General features: G+C 37.8%; 1 protein-coding gene across 1 annotated transcript in view; it reads right to left on the reverse strand.

Annotated features, from left to right (window-relative positions):
• UNC13C (unc-13 homolog C) overlaps positions 1 to 19,015 on the reverse strand; it is a 655,255-nt gene that overhangs the window by 199,448 nt on the left and 436,792 nt on the right. Inside the window, exon 18 of the mRNA XM_052646337.1 lies at positions 10,934 to 11,019. Within this exon, the coding sequence (XP_052502297.1) occupies positions 10,934 to 11,019 (86 nt within the window). The remainder of the gene's footprint in view (positions 1 to 10,933; positions 11,020 to 19,015) is intronic.

Raw genomic sequence — 19,015 nt, forward strand, 5'->3', positions numbered from 1 at the left:
TAAATGACCCAATCAAAAAATGGGCCAAAGAACTAAATAGACACATCTCCAAAGAAGACATACGGATGGCTAACAAACACATGAAAAGATGCTCAACATCACTCATTATCAGAGAAATGCAAATCAAAACCACAATGAGGTACCACTTCACACCAGTCAGAATGGCTGCAATCCAAAAATCTGCAAGCAATAAATGCTGGAGAGGGTGTGGAGAAAAGGGAACCCTCCTACACTGTTGGTGGGAATGCAAACTAGTACAGCCACTATGGAGAACAGTGTGGAGATTCCTTAAAAAATTGCAAATAGAACTCCCTTATGACCCAGCAATCCCACTGCTGGGCATACATACCGAGGAAACCAGAATTGAAAGAGACACATGTACCCCAATGTTCATCGCAGCACTGTTTATAATAGCCAGGACATGGAAACAACCTAGATGTCCATCAGCAGATGAATGGATAAGAAAGCTGTGGTACATATACACAATGGAGTATTACTCAGCCGTTAAAAAGAATTCATTTGAATCAGTTCTGATGAGATGGACGAAACTGGAGCCGATTATACAGAGTGAAGTAAGCCAGAAAGAAAAACACCAATACAGTATACTAACACATATATATGGAATTTAGAAAGATGGCAATGACGACCCTGTATGCAAGACAGGAAAAAGACGCAGCTGTCTATAACGGACTTTTGGACTCAGAGGGAGAGGGAGAGGGTGGGATGATATGGGAGAATGGCATTCTATCATGTATACTATCATGTAAGAATTGAATCGCTAGTCTATGTCTGACGCAGGATACAGCATGCTTGGGGCTGGTGCATGGGGATGACCCACAGAGATGGTATGGGGAGGGAGGTGGGAGGGGGGTTCATGTTTGGGAACACATGTAAGAATTAAAGATTTTAAAATTAAAAAAAATTAAAAAAAAATATATAATAAAAAAAAAAAAAAAAAAGAAATTGGGATTAGTTTCCGGAAAGATTGATTCCCCCATGTCACTTCTTTCTTGCTCTCCGTTTTTCTGGCTGAATTCCCATCTGGAATGTGGGTACTCACCAAGCCTGCTTATTTTGCCTGGGCTTCTAAGATCGGACCGGGGAGGCCTCAGTGCCTCCTCTCCTTCGGGAGACGCCTGCGGCCTACGTAGGTGGTGATTGGTATCCCACATAAACCAAGTTATTCAGCCTCTTTTTCTCTGCTAATTTTCTAATCCCTCTCTATCTGTAATTAAATAAGTTATTTCCAAGGACACCGACTCCGTCCCCACCTTCGAATCACCCTGGATCCACCGGGGCTGGACCCCGGCAACCTAATCTGAACAAAACAGTTTTCAGTACAGGAAAATAACTTATTAGTCATACAAAATATAGGATATAATTTATTCACATTTAAGGTATTATCCATTAAAAGCTAGTATTTTATCAATAAATATTGTGCTACCTCTTTGAGTCATTCAACAGTTGTCTGTTTCTGGGCAAAAGTAATAGTAAAGAGTCTCAGCAGGATAAGGGAAAGCCTCCTGTCATCTCTTCTTAGTTGAGCAACATCAACATCTCTGATATTTATGGCAATTTCTGTACCTATGAGGAGTGTTGCAACAGCAAAGGACATCGAACAGGCTGAGATCTACTATGGTAATAAAAAGAGACCTGGGAGAGCCTTTACAAAGTGCTACCAATCTCGGCTCCAGAGTCTTTGAAGAATACAGAGGCATTGCTTTAATCTTTGTCATTCCAACACCATTAAGAAAGCTTAAGAGTAGGAAATAGGAGATGAAAGCAATCAGTTTTTTTCAGGGAAATTGTACTGACTGCGGAAATTAGTCAGAAGCTAATCTTTTCCACCAAAAAAAAAAAATGAAGATCAAGATACATTGACAACCAGTGATTTGAGAGTAAACTTGAAAATTAGAAGAAAATTGCTGATAGGAAGATAAGGAAGATGACAAGTATGAAATAATAGTTTGAGGCAGACTAGGTATGAGGTAAACCAGAAAGATGTTAAGAACAAGAGTATTTTAAGGGAGGCTACAGAAATTCATGGAGAAGGCGATGGCACCCCACTCCAGTACTCTTGCCTGGAAAATCCCATGGATGGAGGAGCCTGGTAGGCTGCAGTTCATGGGGTCGCTAAGAATTGGACACAACTGAGCGACTTCACTTTCGCTTTTCACTTTCATGCATTGGAGAAGGAAATGGCAACCCACTCCAGTGTTCTTGCCTGGAGAATCCCAGGGACAGGGGAGCCTGGTGGGCTTCTGTCTATGGGGTCGCACAGAGTTGGACACGACTGAAGTGACTTAGCAGCAACAGAAATTCAGGGGTCAACAGGTCAGTTCTCTCAGTAGAACCATGGCCAGTGAGGCCAGGAGAGATGTGACTACAACTTTGTGTTCTCTTTGTTCTGTTCCTACAAGGACAAGGGCAATGTTATTCAATGTACAAGGTGGCCTGGGAACTGTATTGGGCTGAAGGTCAATAAAAATTTATACTTTTCGAGTGAAGGCCCCCCAAAAGAAGAGAGTAAGACATTCTAAAGATATTCAATATGCAAATACTCAAATTCACACATCAAGAGAAGATAGTACATGGAAACGGTGAGAGCAAAGTCTATAGCACAGTTGTACTTATTAAGATAAAGAGAATCAGAGAAAAATTACAAAGGCAGTCTGATAATCTTCACCCATTGGTGAGGACCAACATGATAACTAAGCAGCAGGCAAGAAAAATTGGTGATAAAAAGATGTAACGTCCAGAACTAATACCACCATCACCCCACCCCACCGCCCAGTGTTGAAGCCTTGATGCTACTAGGTGTGAGGTACACTAACCAGATGCCTGGGTATCACCTCAGATTTTGTTGGAAATGGAGAGAACCACCCACTCTGCCTTCCAAAAGGTCTACTTAATCAGAACTTTCATCTTAACAGGATTCTCAGGGACTAGTGTACACATTAAAGTTTGAGGAGCTCTGAACTGGGAAACTTTACTAAGGCCAGGTGAAAGATGATTGTATTTTGTATATTATACTTAATTCCATCTCTGCCTGTTAATTAAGTAAAACAGTCATTTTTAACGAATTTATTTTCAGTGACTTTAATAATTAGTTTTCTATTCAAAGATTCATCTGAGAAATTGGTAAATGACTTAGATACCCCTCTCCCATCCCACCCACTCACCCTTACATGTAGATGTAATTTCAGGATACAGTTTAAAGCCCAGCCACAAATCCCAATTTAAGAAGTAGTGCTTAAAGAATCTCAAGCACTCTTCTAGAGAATTGCTAATTAGAAACCACCTGAATGTTTGTGGACCCAATCCACCATCTGGCTTCTCTCTCAGGGACTAGCAGGGTTTCTTTTAATAAAGACTTTGAAAACACCAACATATGTTTACACACTTTAGGGCCCTGAACCGGACTGCCCTAATACAAGAATTGCCAGGCAACCAAGTTATACCCTTACCAAGATGACAAATACAATGTCAGCTGCCAACCGGAATTCCCAATTAAAGCTTTCAGTCACTTTTAGGCATCTAGACGTTTTGGTGGTATTGTAAATTATCTGCAAGTTTTGGTTTACTAACTTCTAATCCTCAAGATTGTGATAATGGCTAATATTTGAATATTTATTATACACTGGGGAAGTAGCCCCTTCTCACCCCCAAGTCTATCTCTCTTTCTTCTTTTCTCCTTAAAATAACTTTATAAGGTAGGTATTTTTGTCCCTAATGTTAAAATATGGAAACTGAGACTTACTATGATAAATTATCCAAAATTATAGATAAGTAAATAGAAACTAGTGGAGCCAAAATTCACATATAGATCTAACTTACTGCAATCTTAGAACTTTACCAGTCAAGCTAAAGACTACAAGAGTCTTTAGAATAACTTATTTAGAAAAAAAAAACTGAAAAACCAATGCATTTCATTATAAAATGAAATATTGCATCAAATATTTCATTTGATGCAATATTTCTTCCATTTTTTTCTTACTACACTACTTTTTTTCCCAGAAAGTACATCTTTAAAAAAATCTGTAAAATAATTTATTCTGATTTATTTAGCAAATTATCACCATAATGATCAATTTCTGCTTATCAAACTTATAAATGATTAATGTCAAATAGGAAAACAAAATGTCTCATATAGATTGTGTAAAGTTGGGAGAAAACTCATTTCATTTTTAAATTAGATTATTCATTTTGTAGCAGCTGATGAGTTTATGAAGTAAAGCAAAAAGTGGCATCAAAAACCTGAAGTCTATAAATTTTAACTGACTCTTCTCTGTTGACCTAACTTAATTGAGGTTACTTACAACGTGAGCTCAGATGCTTTAACCATAAAACAAACTATGTAGCTCAAATTATATAACAACATGGAATCTTTCTAGGTCAATAGCCTGAAACAGTCGTCCACAGTAAATTAATTTTATAACATTCTATAAGGCAAATAGGGAGAGTAAGATGTTACCACATAGAGAGAGCCTGCCAGAAGAACGTTTTCCAGTATATGCCCTCTACTCTGTGAGGTAGTCCTAGTCTTCATTTTCTCCAACAATAATTATTTACATCATATTTTTTAAAAAGGGCACAATAAGAAGCTATCTATAGATGGAAATGGTGAAAGGGAAGGAGGGAGAGATAGGGAACAGATAAGCATGGATTTGTAAACACTCTGCCAGAAGTTTTAAACATTAAATGACCCCTAAAGAAGACTGTTTTGAGATTTTTACAAATTTTTATTCCTTATTATAATAATGGTATCCTCCTATTAGCATACTACTTTCCAGTTGGCAAAGAACATTTAAAGTATGATATAAACTTCACCCTATCCTAGGAACTCATATTACCTCTTTTAGAAAGGAAAATTCACGTTTGGAGAGGTTATACATTAATTGCCAAAGCTGATGTAGCTCTTGAGTGAGGAAACTTTTGGAAACTATGTTTTCCAAGCTCAGATTTCTCTCTAACTATCAATACTACAAATGTTAAATTTGAACCTAAGTATTCAGCCTTGTCTCCAAGGTTCTTTCGATAGGGTTGTCTTACCTGTAATTCAAGTAAGCTAACACAGACTGAGTTTCCATTAAGGTTCAGTGAATACAAAGATAACAAATACAATCTTTGCACTCAAAAGCCTTCTCATGCAGTATGGAAGAAGATATAATACATAAACCAGGAACTGCAATTCATCATGACTTCCTTAGAATATGTGTGAATGTGCAAACTAGTGAACTGGACACCTTAATCAGATGGACTGTATGGGATGTGAATTAAATCTCAATACAGCAGGTAATTAATAGAAAGTCAAACAAACAAAAAATATGTTAATAAAAAGATTTTTGTCTCCCAAAACCTAAGATAGCCACAGGATTACTAATTACCATGGACCTTGGATCTGACTTTCAATAATACAATCTCAGCATTTTGGGGTACTGTTTTTGTACAAAACTATTAACCTCTCCGTCTAGTTGAGGCTATGGTTTCTCCAGTGGTCACATATGGATGTGAGAGTTGGACTGTGAAGAAAGCTGAGTGCTGAAGAATTGATGCTTTTGAACTGTGGTGCTGGAGAAGATTCTTAAGAGTCCTTTGGACTGCAAGGAGATCCAACCAGTCCATCCTAAAGGAGATCAGTCCTGGGTGTTCTTTGGAAGGAATGATGCTAAAGCTGAAACTCCAATACTTTGGCCACCTCATGCGAAGAGTTGACTCATTGGAAAAGACCCTAATGCTGGGAGGGATTGGGGGCAGGAGGAGAAGGGGATGACAGAGGATGAGATGGCTGGATGGCATCATCGACTCGATGGACATGAGTTTTAGTGAACTCCGGGAGATGGTGATGGACAGGGAGGCCTGGCATGCTGCGATTCATGGGGTCACAAAGAGTCGGGCACGACTGAGTGACTGAACTGAACTGAACTGAACTGATTGACCTCTAGTCAATAAACATTCAAAGTTATGGTGCTTTATGTGTAGCATTCCTAATTTCATTGTTGTTTCAAGTAAACATTGAATTTTTGAGATTTACTTTCCTAACATAAATATTTTACTTCACTGACTAAAATTACTACTTATTTTTTTAAAGCAAAGGTAACATAAAATAAAATATCCAATAGTTGCACTAATGTTGTTATGTAAGCAAAGATAGAGGCCCTGCCCAAGCAAAACATTCCCTGGTGGCAGAGCCACTGTGGAACAGTTCCAAAGAGTCAAGTTCCTGTGAAGTGTGGGCTGGATTCCCCCTGCCCACTGCCCAGCTTCTGATTCAGTGTGAAATATTCATTTTAGAACATACCCAACATCACACAGAAAATGATCACAAATGTAAGTTTCCCCTACCCACTACTCCACTGAGCTGGGATTACCTGATAAAGTCTTCATTGCCTCATAGATAAGGCATAGAGATTAAGGAGGTTCTATTTACTAGATATCACTCTAGGCAATATAGATATGTTGATAAAAATCACAGACAAAAAAAATATACATAGTGGTATTGAAGACAGATAAGAAGTAAGCCTAAGTAACTAAATAAGTAGGATAGTAATTAGTTGCTAGGCAGAAGGTTAAACTAAGGCTATTCATGGAGGTGACTTTAGATTCTGAGCAAGTGCCATTAAACTGAGCCCCACAGGGCTGCTGGAGAAGAAGGTTGGGAAGAGAAATCCAGGCATTAGATGAGCTGGCAAAAAAAAAGCCTGAAGGCAGGAATGAGCTTCAAGTGTGTGAGGAAAGTAAAGGAATCCATGATAATTCTTTGTGTTTGATTTAAGTAACTGAATGAATGGTGGTACCAGTAGTTGTAATCGGGAGGCAAGGGAAAGAACCAGGGGAGATTAAGAATTCTGCATTGAAGTGCTGCAGTCCATGGGGTCGCGAAGAGTCCAGCACAACTGAGCAACTGAACTGAACTGACCAGGCAATCAGGAGGGTGGTGATGTGTCAGGGACAGGACTAGAGGAGTAAATGCTATCTGGAGAAACTTACTGGTCTAGTGGACTGGCGGTTACTGTCTGATTTAAGATGCTTAAGATGCACTTTGGGTCCCAAAGAGACAATCAAAACGGAGTGGTATAAAAGGATGTGTTTGAGAGGAGGCAGAGGTAAAGAAAGCAGGACTGATTAATACAATAGAGAAGGAATGCTTCACTGCAGAAAAAGGAGTTTGCTTCTCTGAGCAACTTGTGGTATGAGTTTAAGAATAAACCTAACTTATTTAATTAGATTTTACCAGAAAACCAGGTATTAAAATCTATTGTGTACCTTCTTTTTTGAATAAGGAAAAGTACAGTATGTTTCCTCTGTGTGGCCTAGTAGCAAGCTTACATTTCAGAAACACTAAAAGACAAACAAACACCTACAACAACAAAAAAACAGTGGCACAGTGAGCACCAGCTCCACCAATCTATCTGCCATGCTGATGTCTGTTCTTAGCTGCCTATGTGAATAGGACACGTCCCTCCTGAAATTCTTTATGGGCTCTTATTTCTGTCAGCAGAAAGTTAAACTCCTCACTGTGGCCCATAAGGCACATGCTCAGTTCCGTTCAGTCGCTCAGTCGTGCCCGACTCTGTGCGACCCCATGAATCGCAGCACGCCAGGCCTCCCTGTCCATCACCAACTCCCGGAGTTCACTCAGACTCATGTCCATCGAGTCAGTGATGCCATCCAGCCATCTCATCCTCTGTCATCCCCTTCTCCTCCTGCCGCCAATCCCTCCCAGCATCAGAGTCTTTTCCAATGAGTCAACTCTTCGCATGAGGTGGCCAAAGTACTGGAGTTTCATCTTCAGCATCATTCCTTCCAAAGAAATCCCAGGGCTGATCTTCAGAATGGACTGGTTGGATTTCCTGGCAGTCCAAGGGACTCTCGAGAGTCTTCTCCAACACCACAGTTCAAAAGCATCAATTCTTTGGCGCTCAGCCTTCTTCACAGTCCAATTCTCACATCCATACATGAGCACAGGAAAAACCATAGCCTTGACTAGATGGACCTTAGTCAGCAAAGTAACGTCTCTGCTTTTGAATATATTATCTAAGTGGGTCATAACTTTTCTTCCAAGGAGTAAGTGTCTTTTAATTCCATGGTTGCAATCACCATCTGCAGTGATTTTGGAGCCCAAAAAAATAAGTCTGACACTGTTTCTACTGTTTCCCCATCTATTCCCCATGAAGTAATGGGACTGGATGCCATGATCTTCATTTTCTGAATGTTGAGCTTTAAGCCAACGTTTTCACTCTCCTCTTTCACTTTCATCAAGAGGCTTTTTAGCTCTTCACTTTCTGCCATAAGGGTGGTGTCATCTGCATATCTGAGGTTATTGATATTTTTCCTAGCAATCTTGATTCCAGCTTGTGTTTCTTCCAGTCCAGAGTTTCTCATGATGTACTCTACATATAAGTTAAATAAGCAGGGTGACAATATACAGCCTTGATGTACTCCTTTTCAGAATGAGGTTCGTGACATTGTACAGGAGACAGGGGTCAAGACCATCCCCATGGAAAAGAAATGCAAAAGAGCAAAATGGCTGTCTGGGGAGGCCTTACAAATAGCTGTGAAAAGAAGAGAGGCGAAAAGCAAAGGAGAAAAGGAAAGATATAAGCATCTGAATGCAGAGTTTCCAAAGAATAGCAAGAAGAGATAAGAAAGCCTTCTTCAGCGATCAATGCAAAGAAATAGAGGAAAACAACAGAATGGGAAAGACTAGAGATCTCTTCAAGAAAATTAGAGATACCAAGGGAACATTTCATACAAAGATGGGCTCGATAAAGGACAGAAATGGTCTGGACCTAACAGAAGCAGAAGATATTAAGAAGAGGTGGCAAGAATACACAGAAGAACTGTACAAAAAAGATCTTCACGACCCAGATAATCATGATGGTGTGATCACTAATCTAGAGCCAGACATCCTGGAATGTGAAGTCAAGTGGGCCTTAGAAAGCATCACTACGAACAAAGCTAGTGGATGTGATGGAATTCCAGTTGAGCTGTTTCAAATCCTGAAAGATGAGGCTGTGAAAGTGCCGCACTCAATATGCCAGCAAATTTGGAAAACTCAGCAGTGGCCACAGGACTGGAAAAGGTCAGTTTTCATTCCAATCCCAAAGAAAGGCAATGCCAAAGAATGCTCAAACTACTGCACAGTTGCACTCATCTCACATGCTAGTAAAGTAATGCTCAAAATTCTCCAAGCCAGGCTTCAGAAAAACATGAACTGTGAACTTCCTGATGTTCAGGCTGGTTTTAGAAAAGGCAGAGGAACCAGAGATCAAATTGCCAACATCTGCTGGATCATGGAAAAAGCAAGAGAGTTCCAGAAAAACATCAATTTCTGCTTTACTGACTATGCCAAGGCCTTTGACTGTGTGGATCACAAGAAACTGTGGAAAATTCTGAGAGAGATGGGAATACCAGACCACCTAACCTGCCTCTTGAGAAATCTGTATGCAGGTCAAGAAGCAACAGTTAGAACTGGACATGGAACAACAGACTGGTTCCAAATAGGAAAAGGAGTATGTCAAGGCACATGCTGGTCCCTGCCAATTCCTCCAGCCTCATTTTCTTGCTACTTCTTGCTCACAGAATCAGCTAAATTGTCTTCTCAAATATGCCTTGTGCTCACTCTACTTGCTAAGGCACTGTCCTTGACCAGAAAGAGACAGAAATGCTTCCTGCTCATCTCTTCCCAAAGAGAACTCCTACTTGTAACTCCAGTTTTTTGTGAAGATAACACTTCCTCAGAGGAGGTTCCTCTAGAAAACCTGCCTTACTCTTTGTCCCAAGTCTGAATTCAGAGTTTCATCTCTAGGTAGCCCATCATGTTTCAGTTCAGTTCAGTTGCTCAGTCATGTCCAACTCTTTGCAACCCAATGGACTGCAGCACACCAGGCTTCCCTGTCCATCACAAACTCCAGAGTTTATTCAAACTTATGTCATAGAGTTGATGATGCCATCCAGCCATTTCATCCTCTGTCATCCTCTTCTCCTGCCTTCAGTCTTTCCCAGCATCAGGTCTTTTCAAATGAGTCGGTTCTTCACATGAGGTAGCCAAAGTATTGGAGTTTCAGCTTCAGTATCAGTCCTTCCAATGAATATTCAGGACTGATTTCCTTTAGGATGGACTGGTTGGATCTCCTTGCAGTCCAAGGGACTCTCAAGAGTCTTCTCCAACACCTGAATATCCCACCTGGTGACCGTTTGCATATTTGCAGCTGTCCTCCATAATATTGTCGAGGGCAGGGACCATGGCCAGCTTGTTCACTGTTGTATCTTCCATACTGAGTGTAGTCTGGGTATTTAGCATCTAGGGCCTTAATATACATTGAAAACATGCAAAGAAAACTTTCTACAAGATTTTAAGTTCCTAGAGAGCAGGAACCCCAGGCTGGTTAAACATTCTATCTTCACCTCTAAACACAATGTTTGGTGCTCAAAGAACCTTACAGTTTTTCAGCTGAGAGATGTATCTTCCTCACTTTACATTCTGTGATTTGTGTATATTGAAAGTGGAATTTCTGGTGAAGTGTCCTGCCATTGTCCTTGCACCAGCTTTGTCCAGATTTTAACCCGCACATTCTAAGATACCATTTCTAAGTCTATGAAGACAAATATCTGAACAAATATCACTCATTCACCCTCTTGATGTAATCTAATTTATGCCATAAAATACTCCTCATCTAAACCTTAATCTACAAAATCTCACTATTACCCTGCAACTTAAACCATTTTATTAAAAATATATGTATCTCTTCAGTAGTTTTAAATACTTTGTGATCATTATCTTTCTACAACGTGGAATTAAGTTTTAGAACTAAACTGATCACAACAGTCAATGTTTTGATGCATCAACTCTTCACATTTAAAACCAAGAACACAAAATCAGAATTTAACTAAAACGCATATTCTAATAAATTTAAATATTTGTAATTACCTTCTAGTGCATATTTCATATCTTGAGCAAAAAGGGTCCACATAATTTCAGCACTTATTTTTCCCATGTTCAGCTCTTGAGGAAACCTAAAACCAAACACATACATTAGTAGATCAAAAAGAAAAAACATGTGACTGAGAAAAGAATACACTTTATATTGCAGATATATCACAATCATTATTACATAGTTTATGAATACTTTTACTTATGAGATTTCTCTTTATCAATTTCAACGGTATGGAAAAAAGCTACACAGGAGTGTGGTTTTTATCACAACAGCCATTTTTCTTGAAGCAAACTTGAATGCTTCCTTTCTGTGCTGTGCTTAGTCATTCAGTCATGTCCGAATCTTTGTGACCACATGGACTGTAGCTTCCAGTCTATATTTGCTTAAAGTAAATTATTTCATCAAGATTCCTCAGTCCTCTGGTGAAACGGTCCATGGTAGACCCCTTAGTCAGGATTTCAGAATTACCAGGCAGGCCGTGTGTTTTAGATCAAACAAGCTTAAGGCAAAGACAATATTTCTACTGCTGCTGAATATGAATTCTGTTTGTATGTATTTTCAATCTCATGATAAGGCTCAAAGTAATGTAAGCCAGTGGAAATAATTTCATTCATTATAAACACTCAGCGCTTGCTAGTACATAAGAAAGCATGTTCTGTTCTGACAAATATATATATAATAAATTGTATGCATATTTTTATAAAATGCATATATATCTATATACATATAAACAAACTATAATACATATATATTACATACACATATATACACATATATAATATCTATACATATATAATACATAATATTAATATATAGTATACATATAATCTATCATAATGTATGTATATGTATAGAAGGATGTGTGTATGTATGTGTATGTATATATATATATATACACCCACACACACACATATATATGTAAAGTAACAAAAGCAGCTCTCACATTCATTTATATCTTTGAGTCCAAATCAAAAACAGAAAAAAATAAATAAATATGATCCTGAATGGGATATAAAGAGTTACTTAAATAAATATGACCTCAGGATAACCTCAACAAAGAAAAGACCATGGTTCCTACATACTACTTCACCAAAGAAAAGTGTGTTTTATCAAATGTTCTTTCCAATTTCCATCTATCAATTTATCTAATAATTTCAACTGATACTTTAAAACTTAAATGTGGATGCATATTTATTAAGCACTTAGAACACTTCCTATGATCAAAAAATTAATATAACCTACATATACACAAAATTAGTTTTCAACAATAAATTTTAATCTATTAATATAAAAATAACCTTAAACAAATAATTTATTTCAAAAGGTTTCATTTGTGGATAAGATATCAGCCCTGGGATTTCTTTGGAAGGAATGATGCTAAAGCTGAAACTCCAGTACTTTGGCCACCTCATGCAAAGAGTTGACTCATTGGAAAAGACTCTGATGCTGGGAGGGATTGAGGGCAGGAGGAAAAGGGGATGACAGAGGATGAGATGGCTGGATGGTATCACGGACTCAATGGACGTGAGTCTGAGTGAACTCTGGGAGTTGGTGATGGACAGGGAGGCCTGGCGTGCTGCGATTCATGGGGTAGCAAAGAGTCGGACACGACTGAGCGACTGAACTGAACTGATAGACATCCCACAATTTGTAGTATGTTAATTTTTATGTAATATATACACAGCAACAAAACTATAAATGTATAATTAGAGTGATTAAGCTCATAAAATGAGAAAATTATGTTAATTTTTTGAATCCAGAAAAAAGAATGTATTAATTAAATGTATGGTGGTCTGATACAAAAAACAAAGACACTGTACAAAAAAGTAAACTAAACCATATTCTCTCTCATAAAATTGATGTGGAAATCCTCAAAAACAAGTGACAAATTCAATCTTGCAATATATACATGGATAATACATCATGACCGAGAAACCTCTCCCAGAAGTGCAGCGTGGGTTCAACACTGAAAAATGAATCAGTGTAATGTATCATTATTAACAGACTAAAGAGAAAAACTTCATCATCTCAATAGATGAGTAAAACATATTTGGCAAACTTCAACATTTGTTCATGCTTAAAAACAAAACAAACACAACAAAAACTATGAAAACTAGGAATTAAAGAAAATTTCCTTAACCTTATAAAGAGAATCTGCAAAAAACCTCCATCTAACATCTTGTTAATAAAAAGATCAAGGCAATGGTTTTTACTCTCACTCTTCCTACTAAACATTGTACTGGAGCTCCTAAAGATTGCACACAGTCAAGAAAAAGAGCAATAAAAGAGGTATACAGATAGCATAGGAAGAAACACTCTATTTGGAGGAAAACAATAATCTAAATCCTCAAAATACTACAAAATAGTTACTAAATAGGTTCAGCAAGGTTACAGAATACAAATTCAGATACAAAAATCACTGTATTTCTATATTCTACCAATGAACTATTGAAAATTGAAGTTAAAATAAGAGTATCATTTACAATAGCACCAAAGTATATTGAATACTTAGGTATAAATCTAAGGATATATATGTACAAGATTTATATAAATAAAACTGCAAAGTACTGAAGAGAAACATCAAATAAGATCTAAATAAATGGAGAAATATATTGTATTCATGAATTGAAATACTTAATGTCATTAGAATATTAATTCTCCCAAGCTGATTTACAGATTCAATGCAATCTCACGCAGAATTCTAGCAGATTTTTTCCCATGGAAATTGACAAGTTCATTCTAAAATTTACATGGTAAAGCAAAAGAAATAGAAGAGCAAAAATGGTGTTTATTAAAACAGCTGAAGGTTTTACATCATCTATCTTCATATCTTACAATGAAATTACAGTAATTAAGATATATCTTCAAGGTCAATTAATTTTCAACAAAATGTTATATTAATTCAATGGAGAAAAGGTAGTCTTTGCAATATGTCTGCTAGAGTATTTAAATATCCCTATGCAAAAATAAAATAAGTAAACCTCGACCCAAACTTCACAACATACAAGAAAAAAAAAAAAAAAAGACTGAGAATGAATCACAGACCTAAATATAAAACCTAAACTAAAGATTTTCTAAAAGAAAACACAGAAAATCTTCCAATCTAAGATCAGGCCATGGTTACTTAGATCTGTCACAAAAAGTGCAAACCATAAAATACTGATATACTGGACTTAATGAAAATTAAAATCTGCTTTTCTAAAGATACTGTTGATAAAATAAAAAGAAAGGCAACTGACCTGCAGAACACATATCTGATAAAGGACATATCTGGAATATACAATGTACTTTCAAATCCCAATTAAAAAAAAAATTACCCAATGAAAAATGGGCACGTGATCTGAATGATAATTGAGCAAAGAATATAATTAGACGGAAAAATAAGCACACGAAAATATGCTCAACATAGTCACTGCTGCTGCTGCTGCTAAGTCGCTTCAGTCATGTCCGACTCTGTGCGACCCCACAGACGGCAGCCCATCAGGCTCCCCCGTCCCTGAGATTCTCCAGGCAAGAATACTGGAGTGGGTTGCCATTTCCTTCTCCAATGCGTGAAAGTCACTAGGTACTTTCAAATTAAAATTATAATGTGATATCACTACATGTCTACTAAAACAGCTCAAAATAAAACAAAACAACACCTGATAATATCAAGGGATGGTGAAAGTGTACAGATGCAGAGAAGTTTGAATTCTGATATAATGCTGCTGAGAATGCAAAATATGACAGTGCCTTTGGAAAGCAGTTTGCCAATCAAGTTAAATATGCACTTATCAACAGTCCAACTCCAGGCATTTATCTAAGAGAAATGAAACATATTTTTACAAAAACTATATATGTTGAAAGTTACTCTTTCAGTCAATGAATGGATAAATAAACTGAGCTAGATTTGTAGAACTGAATCCACAACCAGTCCATCCTAAAGGAGATCAGTCCTGGGTGTTCACTGGAAGAACTGATGCTGAATCTGAAACTCCAATACTTTGGCTACCTCATGTGAAGAGTTGACTCATTGGAAAAGACTCTGATGCGGGGAGGAATTGGGGGCAGGAGGAGAAGGGGACGACAGAAGATGAGATGGCTGGATGGCATCACCAACTCAATGCTTAGTTCGAGTGAAGTCCAGGAGTTGGTGATGGACAGGGAGGCCTGGGATGCTGCAATTCATGGGGTCGCAAAGAGTCGGACACGACTGAGCAACTGAACTGAACTGAAGCAAAAAGAAGAATAAAAAACTGATACATGTAACAATGTGCATGAATCTATCATAAAGATACAGAGAAATTCACGGGGATAAAAAGTTCTAATAGTAGGTTTGGGCAAGCAGAGAAGGGAATTGAATTCAAGGAGGCATATGTACAAATAAACCTTCAATCAAGGTTGTAATATCTTATTTTAGAAAAAAATATAAAAATTTTATACCAGTAAAATAAGAGGTAATATAATAAAAATGAGTGTTAACATGTTTAGCATTTAATAAGTAACATTAGTTAATAAGTCATTATTAATTGAAGGCTAAGTACTAAATAAAACACACACAATCCTTGCCCCTCAGAAGTTTACAACCTAGTAGTAGAGATGGCAGTAAAAATAAATATATATTTACATATATATATACACATACATATCATGTTCACACACACACACACACACACACACACACACACACACACACACACACACACACAGTGGCTCAGATAGTAAGGCGTCTGCCTGCAATATGGGAGACCCAGGTTCGATCCCTGGGTTGGGAAGATCTCCTGGAGAAGGAAATGGCAACCCCCTCCAGTATTCCTGCCTGGAGAATCCCAGGGACGGAGGAGCCTAGTAGGCTACAGTCCATGGGGTTGCAAAGAGTCGGACACGACTGAGAGACTTCACTTCACTTCTTCACAAAGAAGCTAAAGCCTGAGAAGGTTGAGTTGGTTGTGGAAAAAAGTAGTTCTAGAAAACCAAGAGTTTGGAGAAAACTCCTCCTCCTCCTCACTGGTGCTTAGGGGCTGTGAGAGCAGCTTATTTTCAATGGAGAGTCACTCTGCAGCCTGTACAGAGACGGGAACCAGCAGTAAGAACAAGTTTGGCAGGAGAGGATTCAGAACTTCTGTTATCAAGCAGCAATAGTGACAGGAAACTTGATGTATGCTGTGAGTGATGGTGACTGCCATGATACCAAAGAAGAGCAACATGAGGAAGAGGAAGACAGATCGTAAATAGCAAAGGAGAATGCGGAACAGCAGCTGCAGCTGAAAGGATGCAGAGGAGCTATAGACCAGTGAGCCAGGGCAAGAAGAGCCAAAGATATCCTGAGTGGACTGGCTTTTATATTCTGCGGTCTACACTTGGGTTGATGTGATCTTAAGAAACAAGGATCACTCAGTTCAGTTCAGTTCAGTTGCTCAGTCATGTCTGACTCTCTGTGACCCCATGAATCGCAGCATGCCAGGCCTCCCTGTCCATCACCATCTCCCGGAGTTCACTCAGACTCACATCCATCGAGTCCGTGATGTCATCCAGCCATCCCATCCTTGGTCGTCCCCTTCTCCTCGTGCCCCCAATCCCTCCCAGCATCAGAATCTTTTCCAATGAGTCAACTCTTCGCATGAGGTGGCCAAAGTACTGGAGTTTCAGCTTCAGCATGGGAAACAGACGGGGAAACAGTGGAAACAGTGTCAGACTTTATTTTGGGGGGCTCCAAAATCATCGCAGATGGTGACTGCAGCCATGAAATTAAAAGACGCTTACTCCTTGGAAGAAAAGTTATGACCAACCTAGATAGCATATTCAAAAGCAGGGACATTACTTTGCCGACTAAGGTCCGTCTAGTCAAGGCTATGGTTTTTCCTGTGGTCATGTATGGATGTGAGAGTTGGACTGTGAAGAAGGCTGAGCACCCAAGAATTGATGCTTTTGAACTGTGGTGTTGGAGAAGACCCTTGAGAGTCCCTTGGACTGCAAGGAGATCCAACCAGTCCATTCTGAAGGAGATCAACCCTGGGATTAAGCAAGAGAGTTCCAGAAAAACATCTATTTCTGCTTTATTGACTATGCCAAAGCCTTTGACTCTGTGGATCACAAGAAACTGTGCAAAATTCTGAAAGAGATGGGAATACCAGACCACCTAACCTGCCTCTTGAGAAATCTGTATGCAGGTCAGGAAGCAACAGTTAGACCTGGACATGGAACAACAGACTGGTTCCAAATAGGAAAAGGTATATGTCAAGGCTGTATATTGTCACCCTGCTTATTTAACTTATATGCAGAGTACATCATGAGAAACGCTGGACTGGAAGAAACACAAGCTGGGATCAAGATTGCCAGGAGAAATCTCAATAAGCTCAGATATGCAGATGATACCACCCTTATGGCAGAAAGTGAAGAGGAGCTAAAAAGCCTCTTGATGAAAGTGAAAGAGGAGAGTGAAAAAGTTGGCTTAAAGCTCAACATTCAGAAAACGAAGATCATGGCATCCGGTCCCATCACTTCATGGGAAATAGACGGGGAAACAAGGATCACTACTATGCCTAAAATAAACATCAAGGACTACTACCATATAGCACAGGGAACTATATTCAACAAAGGAAAAGAATCTGAAAATTATATATATATATATATATATATATATAACTGAAGCATTCTGCTGTATACCAGAAAGTAACACAATATTGTAAATTAACTGTATTTTGGTTAAAGAAAAAAAACATGGATCACAACGGAAAGGCACATAGTATAGCACCAAGTAGAAATTACTGAACACAATAAAGCTGAGTATATGATGCAGAAGAATGTCTAGTGTAACCATTCACAGAGGTTACTTGAAGAAAGTAAGGTTTGTATGTACTTTTCAAGGAGGATAAAGATTAATTGGTGGAAGAGATAAGCTCTGCAACCCCAGTAAACGGTTGTAATTACCATAAGAAAAGATTCTCACAGCGACTTAAAAAATTTTTTCCTTTAATCTAGACTTTTTAATCAGATAACTTCCAAACAGAGAATCTAAAAATAAGCTATTTATGTCAGGATTTTCTCAGTTGCATAAGCAACGTCAAATTTGATTTTCATTCTTGTGAAACTAAGGTTTAAGGGTTCTCATTATTACTGTTGAGGATTTAACAAAAACGTAAACCAAAACCAAACTACTATTTAAAATAAAAACAACGTACTAGAAAAATATACACTCGATAAATGAAAGGAAAAGGGATAATACTACTAATATAAGAAGAATTGTTATAAATCTGAGGAAAAAGAGAAATATTAGAAAAATGGCTGTGATTAATGGACAATCTAAAAAGAAAAAAAAAAAACCCACAAAGACCTAGCAAACATAGATAAGAGATTCTTACCACTGTAATATTCAAAGAAATTTCAATTAAAATAATAGTAAAACTTTTTTACTAAGTACATTTCAGGCTAGAAAACACGCAAGAAAAAAAAAAAAGAAAGAAAAGAAAATTCAGGACCTGTCTGCGTCTGATTTCCAAAAGCCCGACTCTCTACAAGTTTTCATGCTATTCCAATACTTGAGTTATTTACACTCCCTTCTCTCCTGTGGCTCAGGAATCCCCCTCCATGGATGCATCATCATGATGTTATATGAAATTACAGAATAATATGCAACTTAAACAAAACGAGATAGGTCTGCCTGTACTGACATGAAAAGATAAATGTCAGGCAGTTTTAAGCAAACAAAGAAAATTATAGGTTAGTATACATATTATGAGCCTGTATTTTGTAAAAAAATAAAAATAAATACTATTAAATGAATTTCTATGCTTATATGTGCAGAAAATAGTTAGAAAAAATACACCCAACTACAAAAAATTTGTAAGGCATGGGTAAAGGGAGTCTTATTTTGGTTTTACTTTTTTCTTTTCTTCACAAGAAATGATACATAAGCATTAGAACTTTCATTTTCTACTTCAAATAGGCCTGTGAAGTTGAATATGATTATTTTAGAAAATATGAACATTTACATGCATCCTGAAATAAAATCAAATGGAATTTTACTAAATACTATGTGATTATTTTAAAAAGTTAAATAACATTCATTTATTGCTCACAAAATTCATTTTGGTTGT

This window comes from Budorcas taxicolor, chromosome 10, assembly GCF_023091745.1.
Source record: "Budorcas taxicolor isolate Tak-1 chromosome 10, Takin1.1, whole genome shotgun sequence".
NCBI classification, from domain to species: Eukaryota; Metazoa; Chordata; class Mammalia; order Artiodactyla; family Bovidae; genus Budorcas; species Budorcas taxicolor.